Source organism: Carassius gibelio, chromosome B15 (genome assembly GCF_023724105.1).
Source record: "Carassius gibelio isolate Cgi1373 ecotype wild population from Czech Republic chromosome B15, carGib1.2-hapl.c, whole genome shotgun sequence".
In the NCBI taxonomy this organism is placed as follows: Eukaryota; Metazoa; Chordata; class Actinopteri; order Cypriniformes; family Cyprinidae; genus Carassius; species Carassius gibelio.
This window is the reverse complement of record NC_068410.1, coordinates 26,739,849-26,752,911: the sequence shown is the minus strand read 5'-3', so window position 1 is coordinate 26,752,911 and position 13,063 is coordinate 26,739,849. Positions and strand designations below refer to the sequence as shown.

Below are 13,063 nucleotides of genomic sequence, written 5' to 3'. Positions count from 1 at the left end.
ATTATATATATAAAAAAAACAAACAAAAAAAAAAACAGGAAGACACCATCCGGGCCTCTAATTCTCGCCTAGATCGGATATTTCTGGAAATGCCATAAAACACATTTCTGTATTATTTCTACGTAATATTTCTCTGCACTTTGTAGCTCAAATATTCCGGGTGGAAACTTTGTATAAAACATGTTTTTCAAGGCAATGTTAATACAACAGTGTAAGAAAAAGTAACGTCATGTGTTAATACTTATATATATATATATATATATATATATATATAGACTGTATAGAAAGTGAGTTGTTTAAATATTATCATAATGGAAAAAACATTACCTTAAGTCAGGTTTCTTCATCCACCCTCTTCCTGTGTATGTGCCTCAGTCTTTCTAACACTTAGATCCAATATCCTCACACCTCCATGAAAAGGATTACAGGATTTACTCTTGACTAATCAGATTTGACACCGGTCACCTGTTTGTTTTTAAATGGTATATAAATCAAATTTAAGAACAAATTCTCAACTGGCATATTAAACATAAATATTTATTGAGCCTGTTTCAAAACAATGATAGCTTATACATGAACACAGCACTTCATTAGAATCACAGGTTTGGGCATCACAATGAACAACAATACAGAATCTCCACTGTCATCAGCCCTATAGTTTACAGATGTCTGAGTCCAGTGTGTGTGGACGCTTCGTGATGGTCCTCTGTTTGCTCTTGGCTGTCTGGCTGGATCAGGCCCTGCTCGTATTCAACTCCAGAGACCTGGCAGTGCGGCAGCATTTCCTCCAGTAGAATCCTTACCAGGCCTGGATTCTGCAGCCGTGGCAGTCCGGAGATGTCCAGCCGCTCTAGCTTTCTGAGAGTTTAAGATGGAGGGAATAAAATAACACAGAATATGAGATTTTCAGAAACATGCAGTGTATGTTTTGGCTGTTTGTTGCCTTGAAAACAAAAATCAAGTTGCTCCAGATAATGCACATGTGCATATGAGACACAATTGAAGATTTGAGGTTCTGTAATGCGGAAAATGACCTGAGGTTCTGTAAAGCAGCGAGTCCTCCCACAGTGATACGAGAGCAGTGGGACAGGTCTAACTCCACCAGACTTTCTCCAAAGACATGTAGATGTGCAAGGAACCAGTCATCCACTTCAGGACAGCCTCGCACAGAGAGAGTCTGAAGTTTATTCTGTTTCACTGAGAAGAGGTGGAATAAACTAATTACACCTCAGCAACATGTTTTAGTGGCAGCTGTGAGATCAATTACACATTTACAAATTACTCTCTCCAAAAAGTATTTCATTACTAATTATTTCTAAATTTGATATCAACCTCAACAAGTTAATAAACTATATTCTTATTAACTCACCAAAGAATATAAAGTGAGAAGGCTACATAAAAAGCATGTATTTTGATGTTACAATTTACATTCTTATTTTAAAATCCACTATTGTATATAAACGGTATATATATTGTATATACGGTCTACACAGCATTAAATTAAATTACATAAGTGACTAATTAAATTACAGAAAAATATAAGAGTAATCCCTTATTTTACTTTTTCAAGGAAAAAGTAATTGAAGTACAGTAACTTGGTAACTAGTTACACCCAACACTGCTTATTAGAAAAATGAATATTTGAACATACACCAGCAATAAGGAAGATAAGAAAAAAAATCAATCTTAAGACAAAAATTACTTGAGTTTTTAGTTTGGCTCACATCCCATTTGTTTACATGGAGAGAGAGGCATATCTGAGTCTATGTCTATAGTGTTCAGCAAACTACAATTAAATTACGAGATGCTTTCAGAGCAAATAAGCAATGCTCCAGGAGAGGCCAGGTAAAGCAGAATATCTCAGTAGATTACCAAGGTTTTCAAGTCCATTATGGTTTATTAGGGTGCCACTCAGATCCACCTCCTCAATTTGTGCGTCAGGTGTGCTCATGAAGTCATAGCTGAATCTTCCTCTAGAGTCTGGACGAAACCATTCGGACTGGCCAGCGAATCTGCAGACACAAGCATTACACAACGGAGACAGTTTAACAGTGTTTACGACACATCTGACCTAAACTGGGTTTAATTCAGAATGGAAAAACAGGCTCAGCATAAAAGGTGCATTCAATTAATTAATATATGATGTTTTAAAAAGATGATTTTTACCTGAAGCTCCCTCTGAGAGTCAGAATATAATAGGCTGCTGCAACATTATTCCCGAAATTCTTCTGTGCATAACCAAATAACCTATATAAAAAATAATAAAATAAAAAAATATATATAAAAAAAAGACATTATTTGATTATAGGGACACAGGACACCACAACATCCAGACACAAAAAGGCAATCTCAATGCATTAGTTGTCTTATAGTATAGTTTTACAGTGCAACATCTATAAAGCGATAAGACAAAACAAATCAGCACATCTAAGATCACATGCACTGACACTTGCCTATTTTTGCGTATGATAGCTTGTGTCCTCAACCAGCCGTTCCAATCCAAAATGTTCTCCACATCATAGAAGTAGTGACTGAGTTTTAATAAGAACCTGGTGAAGACCGACGGAGCGGCAGCACCCGAACTCAAAGCCCTCCTGACCGCAACGGCAGCACAGACGTGTGCTGAACATCTTCTCATGGCTTGAGACTTTCGAAAGAGACAGTTAGGAAATATAAAGCCATAAAGATCATCTACAAAATCCTAAACTAATAATTAAAAAGGTAAACAAGTTCTGGTCCCTTAAGGACATACAAGTGAAAATGCATATCCAGCTATCAACAACAATATTCTAGATTACATTTAAAATTAATCCTAGAGTATGTGAAACTGTAGCGTGAATACAGAAGACTGCTATATGATGGCACACAGATGGTATTGTCATGGTACAGTAATACATAGAGGGGCTGGACAAAATAATGGGGAAATATCATTTTTATAGGCTACAGTGAAAAAAACAAACAATGTATTTATATTTATTTATCTTTACATAGTCTATATTTTCTAGTTTGTATATGAATGAGTCTTTTATAAGTTGTGATCAGGCCGTGGGTGAAATAAAGTGCGCGCATCTGTAATAAAACACATGGCTCCAGGGTGAATAAAGTCCCCCTGTAGAGAATCCATGCGTTTTTATAAGATAAATATCCAGATTTCAAACTTAATAAACACTTTTTTTCTAACATCTGCCGACTGTGGGATGAGAAAGACGTCTGCGTCACGAGCGCATCTCTAGGAAATAGAGTTTTAAAACAAAGTTTCCTTACCTTAGCAAAGGAAAACCAGTCTCCTCTTGGATATTTTAGAAACCTTTTTCTTTACAAATCCTAATTTTGCACTTCTAACTCGTGACCAGCATTATTTGTTGTTGTTCTCTCTCCGCTCGTCTCTACAACATCCGCCTGCACATCTTCAGGTTCCCCTGAGTCAGCAGAAGTGAGAATAAAAGTCTTCAATACGTTTAAAATCTGAATATTTATCTTACAAGAATGCATGGATTCGCTATAGGGGGCCTTTATTCACCCCCCCGGAGCCTTGTGAGGGACGTTTTGTTACAGATGCGCGCACTTTATTTCACATCTTCTGAACTGTTGACAACAAACACCACTTACCCCCATTAAAAGGCTTGGAAGAGCAAGGACATTTTATATATATATATATATATATATATATATATATATATATATATAAAACGCCGGTAGGATTATTCTGAAAGAAGAAAGTCACATACACATGGGATGCTTCGAGGCTGAGTAGAAGATGGACAAATTCTCATTCTTAGGTGAATTAACCCTTTAAAGGCAAATGGTGGTAAACATTTGGATATTACATTGACCATTTCACAGGTGTTCACATTATTTTGTCCAGCCCCTTTACAATGGCATTGTGAATAATGACATTTTTGAATAATTAACTCTCTTTCAATTAATATCTATGGGTGACATTTCAAAGAATGCATACTAATAGACATAAAATACTATGTTATTTAATAATTAAAATTAAACATTCTACATGAAACTTGGAAATATTTTTTTTTCTTTAAATCACTCCATTTTCATTTTACGTTATTTTATTAACTTTTAATTTCTGTATCCTTTTTGCGATCTCACTTTAAATTCAAGTATTCAAGTATATATAAAATCAAGATATTCTAAGGTACTTCATAATACCATGGTACCAGGTCCAAAACCCCATGAGATTGCCCATGTAACTTACAGGTCTAAGAACACAGCGATGACGAGGTTCATGCTGTTACTCTTTTGCTAGTGAAGATGCTCGACTATATAATGAACCAATTGTCGTGTGAAACTGTGGCGTTTACTGTGCAGGAAACAAGACACATGCTACAATTTCATCAATAAACTATTATTTTCGTAAGCAGGAGAACAGTTCAACTCACCAACAAGGAGGCTGCCATGTTTGTTTTTCTTCTATGGCGGCTGTGAAGGGACAAACCTGAGCTCTAAAAGCTATGAGCGAAAATCGGTTGTAACCTCCAACACTCCTTTTTGGGACTCGTTATGGTGAGCACTCTATAGAAAACTGTGTTGATATGTACTGTTTAGATCAATGGTTTGGAGCATGTATCTAATTAACCATTAACCGAGTCTAAGACGTACGTCGTATTTGTTTCGAAATGTTAATATTCGCCGTTAGGTGGCGATCTCAGCGAATCTATTAACCTTATTACTGTAACTGATGTTGGATCACATTTTATAATGTAAACGATTTATTAGCATATTTGTAATGAAAGGGAAGAATAGTAGGCAAATGCCTCGTACTGTCCTGCAGAGCCAAGCCAAACCAAACAAGCCTTACAAATGAGCAAAAGAACACATTTTATATTGGCACTTCACGTTTAATAATATTTGATGATTTGTTGCATGTAATAGATTTCAAAAGAGATTCCAAAAAAAAAAAAAAAAATTCTAAATTGTTTTGTAGTGCGCATACAAACACACACAACTGGTGGATGACATTTTGGAGGGCTCTGGCAGTGCTCCTTCTTTGCACAAATGAGTAAGTACCGGTGGTCCTGCTGCTGGGTGTTGCCCTTTTATGGCCCTGTCCAGCTATCATTGCATTAACATGATTTTGACAAATTTAATTCACTTCCGTGCAGTGTTTAAAGGGCCTTCATTTTGTGAAGCAATTGCTTGAACTGATTCCAAGTTGTCCACAAGCTCTGTTTATAATCACTACCTGCACAAGTTGCCACAGTTCTTATATCTTTAGTCAGTATCAGTTCTCTTTTCATCTGTTTATTTGTAAACCTTCTCTATTCATACTAAAAAAGTTGATTACTTGTCACTGGTCTAAATTGATTTAAATGACGTTTATTGCATTCACAACACTAGATCTATACACATTTTACTGGCATTCACGGGGGCTTTAAAATAGCCAGGAAGGATCTAAGGCTTTGGATAAAAGTAGAGTATTTGGTCCCCTTTTTTTCTTTTCTTCTTCTTGTGTCAAATGCTCTTCACATTGACTTCTGCAACTAAGTGAAAGAGAAGCTGATTAAGAGATGGTGCTGTGTTTCAGAAACTCAGTCCCAGTGACTGGACAGATGATTGCTGACCAGTACCTACAATAAACACCAGATTCTTCTGCAAAAGTCAAGGAATGCTGGCCTGAGGATGAGTACATTTTCAGCCATTTTACATTTTTGGGTAATCTATTCCTTTAATATGACTTTCATTTTTTAAGTATTTTTGGGGAAAAGCATTAGCTAAAATGAATATAAATGTAATCAGCCAGTTGCTAGATGTGGTGAAGAACAGATTTTATTTGAAATTGAAGTAAAACTTTAACATTATATACACGCTCAATTTAAAATGTAATGTGCTACCCTTGTAGGGCTGTTATGTTCTGATTGGTTCCCTGGTTGCATGTGTCTTGTTCTCATTGGTTGGTTTTGTCATGTGTTTATCTTGTCTAGTATAAAAGATGTTCTCACTCACTCCAAGGGGGCTGATTATTGAATAGCCTTCCCTTGTTCCTAGTTTACCCCTTTTTCCTTGTTTCCTAGTTATCCTGTGTTTGCTCTTTGGACTGTTTCCTTGTATTTTATTATTATTTTTTTATTATTGTGTTGCTGTCTGCCCTGACCATCGCCTGTATATTGGATTCCTCTTTTGCCTCTGCCTTGGAATGTACTGTCCTGTTTGCTGGTGTTTGACCCTGACTGTTTTGACCACATTTGTAAATAAAGCCTTGCACTTGGATCCCAACTCTGTTGTCACGCTCCCCACGTTCAGTCTTATTTATTAGAAATCTTGAAAATTTGTTTGTTTAAAATGTTATAAGTTTTTACAATTTATTAATCACATTTTCCTTAATTAATTTTCCTGACCCCCCCCCCCCCAGTTACTTACATTGTTTTGTTTATCATTTCTTAAATTAAGCAGTTGAACACTTGAATCAGTCATTCATTTCAAAGTTGTCGTGCAGAGCATGTGGTAACAATGTTCAAAAATGTTAATTTTAGTGGGTTGACTTATTTAATTATTTTGTGGAAGTGGCAAGTTAAGACAGACAACTTACCCAATATCAGTCCATCTCAGTTCTGTTCCTGACACCCCACAGCTCTGCACGTTTTGTATGCCTTCGTTAAGATCGGATTGATTCAGGCCCCATCCACACAGAGACACTTGTAGCTGTATACACATACGTTTCGTCCACACGGATCCGGACTAATAAATGTTCCATGTTTTTTTGTATGCCGTGTGCAAGGTTTATGCACTAGTGTTGTTTGTAGGGCTGGACAATATATCGAACATTATGATCATGTACATCTCGTCAGTAAAGCCGGTTCCATGATCAGTATTAAATCCCCATCCCCTGCTTTCAAATGGAGCGGCAGTTAATACACAGAGCCGTATTTCACTGACAAGCTACGCTATATCGAGTTCATTATCAAAGGCGATTCATCTTCAATAATGAACTCGATATTGCGTAGATTGTCAGTGAAATACGGCTCTGTGTATTAACTGCCGCTCCATTTGAAAGCAGGAGATGTAATTAATTTGAATAATTCAGTATATAATCGAGCATTATCAAAATAATAATATGCACTAAATATGCAATTAATAAATATGCACACATGCTTCATATCTCAATACAATATAGTTCAGTAGCTTAATACTTTGAATTATGATAACATTCAGTTTCAGGTTAATGTGCTGTCAGCCTTGTGTAAAATTTGTAAATCTCCATTTGCTTATTTTAGCTCTTTTCTTTTGCACACATATCCAAATAACCACATAATCCCTTGCACGATGAGATTTCTGGTGTAGACATTTGGTGGTTAAACTGTTCTGATGTAGCGTATCATACTTCATCACTAACTGTTGAAACAAAAGTAGAATGTTCCTAGAAATGCTGTCCTATTATAAAAACAACTAAACTGATGGCACACTATTGAACGATGTAGTCAAGTTAAAAATGTTTCAACATGCCAGAAGTTGACCTGTCGGAGTGCTCAAACAAACAAAGCAAAGTTTGGAAAGAACCAGGCCACTGTGTTTATGCTCTTCAGGAGGTCAGCCTATAAATAGTTTACTTAAACTGGGATAGGAGAAAATATTCTTTAAAAAATTGCTCTCCTTACCTTCCATGTGTCCATATGATGAGTCTACAGTAAACATTGTGAATGAAAAAGGTCTCTCTTGTGGACTGATTATGAGGGCAGTCAGGATACATTGCTGCAAAACTTTAAATGAATAGCAATAAATGTCCGAATCTGCTGTCTGTCGTCATGGAAAGTTTGAATGCACTTTCTCTAAAGGCAAATGTTGAGTTTGTCACTACATTAGTTCAGCAATAAATCTGTGCATAGATAACTCTGGAATTTTTCAACGGAGCAATAAGATGATAATCATAACAACAGCTGAAGTTGAAACCATCTGTGATTATACGTTTTGCTTTATGGATAAATGTTGTGTGTCCACACAAAAGCCATGTTTATTTAACCGTGTAATTACTCTTTCTGTCCAATATAGGTGATGTTAAATGACATGGTTTTTGTCCCACTATGTCTGTGTCGAGTAGTGAAATCTAAATAATCATGAACCCGATTTTCATCTCGAATACAGTATGAAGAGCACATGTTGGTTGACTTTATCAAGTTAAATTAGATCTATATTTGTCAAATCTCACTGCTACAGTTCTAGGTGGTTGATGGTGGTTGCCAGCTCACTGATGGTGGTTTCTAGGTGGTGTTCTGGTACCAGATGCTTAGGTAAATAGCAGTGTTTCGGACTTTATACCACAGTTCTCTTTTAAAATATCTATTTAAACTAAAAAAGACATGTTCACTTTAGCTTCAATTGGTGTCATTGCCATAGACTGTAAAAAAAATATGGACGTAGTGTCCGTGACGTCACCCATAGACTCCTGAACAGGCGGCAAGGAAGTCGACCGGAAGTTGAAGTCGGCTGGGTGCCGCCATCTTGTAGCAGAACTTCACTTGCGTTAGCATTCCCATTGACTCCCATTCATTTTGGCTTCACTTTGACTGTGAATAACTTTACATCTGAGGCGTTTAAAGATTCCAGTTGTCCATTATTTATTTCTAAAGATACACGACAATGTATAAAGGGCTCCATTACCTTCTATGTTACATTATGGCCCCGTAGAAACAGTTTTTGTAAAAATAGGCTAACGATTGCGTCATAACCACTCGACTCTCTGTCGCATTACCGTACAGACAGGAGGAGAAGCTCGCAGGTAATTAACTTAATATGGCGTACTGGCGTTACATTTTAAAATACTATACAAAATAATTAATCAGAATACTTACTCCTGTTCACTCACGCCAAAGAACTCCCCGCTCAAGCTCGCCGTCTCTGCAAGATTAACGATGGCAGTTTTCACGCACAGCTACTAGAAGAGTTACATCTGTCAGACAGGTTGCTGACGTCGTCAAGCTTCGTTTGAGTCTGCGCTTCAGAAACGGAAGTGCTAAAAAAACGCTAAAAATGGGCTTCACTTGTCTCAATTGAGTTCCAATGGGGTCGCTGTGTCCATTTCTTTTACTGTCTATGGTTTTGAAACCTAAAGTGTGCAGAGCGGGCCGTCGCCATCTTGGCAGCACCTCACCGCGCGCGACCTCACCATTCACTTAATTATGCAGAACTTTAAGGCTTAATATAATTTAAACGGATGAGTCATAAAAAATTCACCCCCCTCACAGTTGTCATGAAGGGCAAAATTAGCAATATAGAACAAACTCATTTTTTGAAGTTGGGCATTTTAACATGGGGAGTCTATGGGACTGACTCTCTTCTGCAGCCAGCCTCAAGCGGCCAGTCGATGAATTGCAGTTTTAGTCACTTCCTTATTGGCTTCACGAGAGAGAGCGCGAGGTTGCTGCTCGGTCATTGCTCATTGGTTCGATTTTCAAGTAAGTATGAATGATGTGACAGGTGAACAGAAAAGCTCCTAGGCTATGTTCACACAGGACATGCTGTCCTTGTCTCAACTGTTGCTGGTCCTGCTGAGAGAATGACTTCAATGGGAAAGGATTACAGCTGATGGTCAACATATGGTCACGACTGTCTGAGTTAAATACAGTCAAGGTCATACATCTTCTCTTACATAAAGACTTCTTTTTTATAATGGCAAGATATACGTATATAAATATATTCAAAGTTAAACAGGGTCATTTCAGGAACCTGTACACTGAAACTAATATCTGCTAAATATAATATTACACTGAAAATACAATTAATCAGAGTATACCCTTGTAGAACAAGTAGGCCTACACTTTAGTAAAAGGAGGTAATGGAAATTATATACTTTAAAAGCAAACTTAAGTGCAAACTGAATGTAATGTTATTTGCAATGAAAAGAAACTGTATAGCATGGTCACATGGAAATTAATTTATTCATTCATTTTTTTTATTTTTTTTTTTGGAGTTGGCAGCAATATGTCTCTGTTGTTCTGCTGTTCATTTATCCAGGAAGCAAAGCAACTGAGTGGGGAGAGGAGCCAGAATTAATCCAGCCGAATTACATATTTGCAATATTAATATAATTTTTTAAATTTTTTTTATTTTTTTTTGCACAAGGTACACAAAATAAATAGTAACTTAAAATATTAAGCAGTGGTAAAAATTTAGAACAAGATAAACACATGGAAGCATAAATGGTCCTCTTTACCTGAATTCACTTTATTTTAAAAGGTGATTTTAAATATTTTAAAACAATACATAAATATTCATTTAATCTCTTTGCATACCATAGAGTTATCAGTAGAGGTTTTAATCATACCATATTTCTTGCCATGTGTTCATATTAATAGTTTGATGTAGCATTCTGTTACCTTAAGTAGAATATTATTCTGTTGTCTGCGTAATACTCAGTCTTTCCGGGATAAACTAGTCATTATTAGACAATGTAAGTAAATACTGTCAGAAGAACACAGAACCCTGAACCAAGCCAGGAGTCAAGACCGGCTTAAAAAGTGCAGGCTGCATGTGGCAGGATTACATAACCTTGTGTGTGTGTGTGTGTGTGTGTGTGTGTGTGTGTGTGTGTGTGTGTGTGTGTGTGTGTGTGTGTGTGTGTGTTAGACTGGGAGGGATAGTCTTGTCAGGAGAGCCTGTGTGTCCTCTCTGCTACGGCTGTCACTGTGACTATATTGAGGGCTCAGGGCTTTGGAGATGGTGACGTGGAGTGACCCGGGTCTTGGCGTGCCCACTGCACACTGTGGTTCCGCTCTGCATGTGTGGACAGGGTTGCAGGCCAAACATGGCCACAGCGCAGTGCCGTGTGATAGTGTTGCTGCCAAGCTGCCAGACCGGGGGAAATGTGCATGTGTGTGTGTGTGTGTGTGTGTGTGTGTGTGAGGCACGAGTGGCACGCTACACCGCTTTTGATTGGCATGTTTGGTAGTTCACTGCAGCTATTACCACTCATCTCACTTATGCAGCATTTAAAAACACTATAGACGCTCTCTCAAAATGAAGGCTGTTCCAAAATGTTAAAAGGGACATTGTTTTGGCTAAATATTAAGGCGGCATCAACTTTTACTTCATAAAAAAGCAATGTCAGCATGCATTGTGAGATCAAATGATGCAAAATGGCAGACAAAGCAGATTAAATGTACATAAAGAAAGAAATATACATTAAAGAGTAAACTTCATTTCTAGGACATACAAAGTATTCAGATTTGAGTCACATATGAGAATCTATTTTAGTTATGACAGACAGCTGTCTATGGCAGTAGGCGATGAGGCAGCTCACTGGTTTTGGAAGAAAGCCAGTAAAATTCATTTTTCCGTTGCAGCTGTGTTGTTTTAATCTCTCTCAAACTGCAGTTCTTTCTGTCTAAATCCACTTCTCTCTCTCAGCGTCTGTCTTTCTAAATATCTCAGCTTCTTATTGTTCCCTCCCTGTATTATTTATGCCTGCCACCTATTTTTAAGTTTGTCTTCATGTAGCGTGGTCCCTTTGTTGATCCCGTCTCTATTTATCCTGTCTTCATTTGTTCTTCACCCTCTTTGTTGTCTCACACCATCACACTGCTAAAGTTATCCACAAAGAGGCATTTTCTCTGTATTCCAGAAACTAACATCCACAGCTAAATGATGCTGCAAATGATATCACACTTATGAATATGATATAAAACAGCCATAAACTCAAGATCAAATCCTGAGTGAACAGAAAAGGTATATGTTGTATATGTATATGCAATCTCTGCATAAAGGAGAAAGCATTTGTAAGATGGAAACAAATACACACTTTACACTTTGTTTAAAGCCTTTTTTCTTATTTTTTTTGTCTCTCTCTTCTCTTCTGTCGTCAGTAGAGTGCAAACCTCTTTGCTCTTCATCTGTTATCTATCCATCGATTATGATGCAGAGCCTGCCACCTCGACCCCAGCAGAGAGCTGTTCTGCCGACTGAAGCCATTTCTCTCGCTCATGGGTTTGTCAAACAGAGGTCATTAGTATCTGTAGGCAGAGTGCATGTATATATGTCATTCCTGAACTCATAATCATTTCACTGCTCCACATGCACAATTTATGCCACGCCATGAGAAGAACACCCTTAACATAGCCCATCAGTGTTCACGCTGGCTTTTGAATTGATCACCTGAACTTCCAAGTGGTTTCTCAATATTTCAAATGCATGGTGGTCATTATTAACGTCGATGCTAATCAAAGGTGATTATAAGTGACATTTCCTTCCGCTGTGGGAGATCAGGTGATGTATGCGGCTGCAGGTGCTGATGCTAATGATTATGTGACGGCGGAGTTTGCCGTGATCTCTGCTCGTCTCTTAGGAAGTGACGCTCTCTCTCACCCATCTGTCCGCACAATAATCCCCGTAGCGCTTAGTGATATTACTGCCTGGCTTATCGCCGTGGCAACAGGCCCTCAATCCCAGCTCAAACCACGTGACTGTGGGCAGGAGAATGGGGTTGACGTGAAACACACAGACATGGGTAATAAAACAGAGCACAATGACTGTCTTATGTCACATATGTACAATGACTCACATTCTTGCTTGATGCTTAACGACCAAATGTGGAAGCAAATGTTCTTGCAGGAATGCTGATTCAACTAATAGAGATGCCTGTCAGTCTGAATCTTTAATTCATGAGAGTTCATTAGCCTTTCTGTTATAATTACCATTCCTGCTATGACCGCTGCTATTAGAAAGCCGCTGTGCTGTTCTGTTGATTTAATGTAGGAACTGCGTGAGCTCATTAATGCAGCAGTTACGCCATTGGAAACTACAACCTTTCCAGCTGTTATAATAGTTACAAACACTCACATGTGATTAGGTTACTATGCAGTTTAGTCCACGGCTGATTACTGGATCCAAGTCTGAAACTACTCGTGAAAATTCTTCTGTTTTGCATTTTTGTATTTTTTTGTTTTAGTATATTTATTATAAAGAGCATAGACATGAATTTGAAAATGTGTGAGTGTTTAGTTTGTACTCTTTGTCCTTTCATGGCAGCAGCACTCGCGCTGGCATGGACTTCACAAATGTGTGCTAAACCTGATCACCCATGTTATCCCAGCAGGATTTGAGGATGTTCCAAAGAGCA

General features: G+C 37.7%; 1 protein-coding gene across 3 annotated transcripts; it reads right to left on the bottom strand.

Moving 5' to 3' along the window:
* Positions 1-516: 516 nt before the first annotated feature.
* Positions 517-4,608, bottom strand: dmac2 (distal membrane arm assembly component 2). Of its 3 annotated transcripts, none has more exons than XM_052576174.1 (6): positions 4,398-4,608; positions 2,454-2,647; positions 2,167-2,247; positions 1,873-2,012; positions 1,035-1,197; positions 517-858 (listed from the first exon to the last, which is right to left on the bottom strand). In XM_052576174.1, exons 1-6 carry the CDS (start codon positions 4,413-4,415, stop codon positions 660-662), a joined length of 795 nt encoding a protein of 264 aa, XP_052432134.1. In that variant the 5' UTR covers positions 4,416-4,608; the 3' UTR covers positions 517-659. The 3 variants fall into 3 exon arrangements, with proteins under 3 accessions (XP_052432134.1, XP_052432135.1, XP_052432136.1); XM_052576175.1 differs by lacking the exon at positions 4,398-4,608 and adding an exon at positions 4,214-4,359; XM_052576176.1 differs by lacking the exon at positions 4,398-4,608 and adding an exon at positions 3,265-3,428.
* Between the last annotated feature and the right edge of the window lie 8,455 nt (positions 4,609-13,063).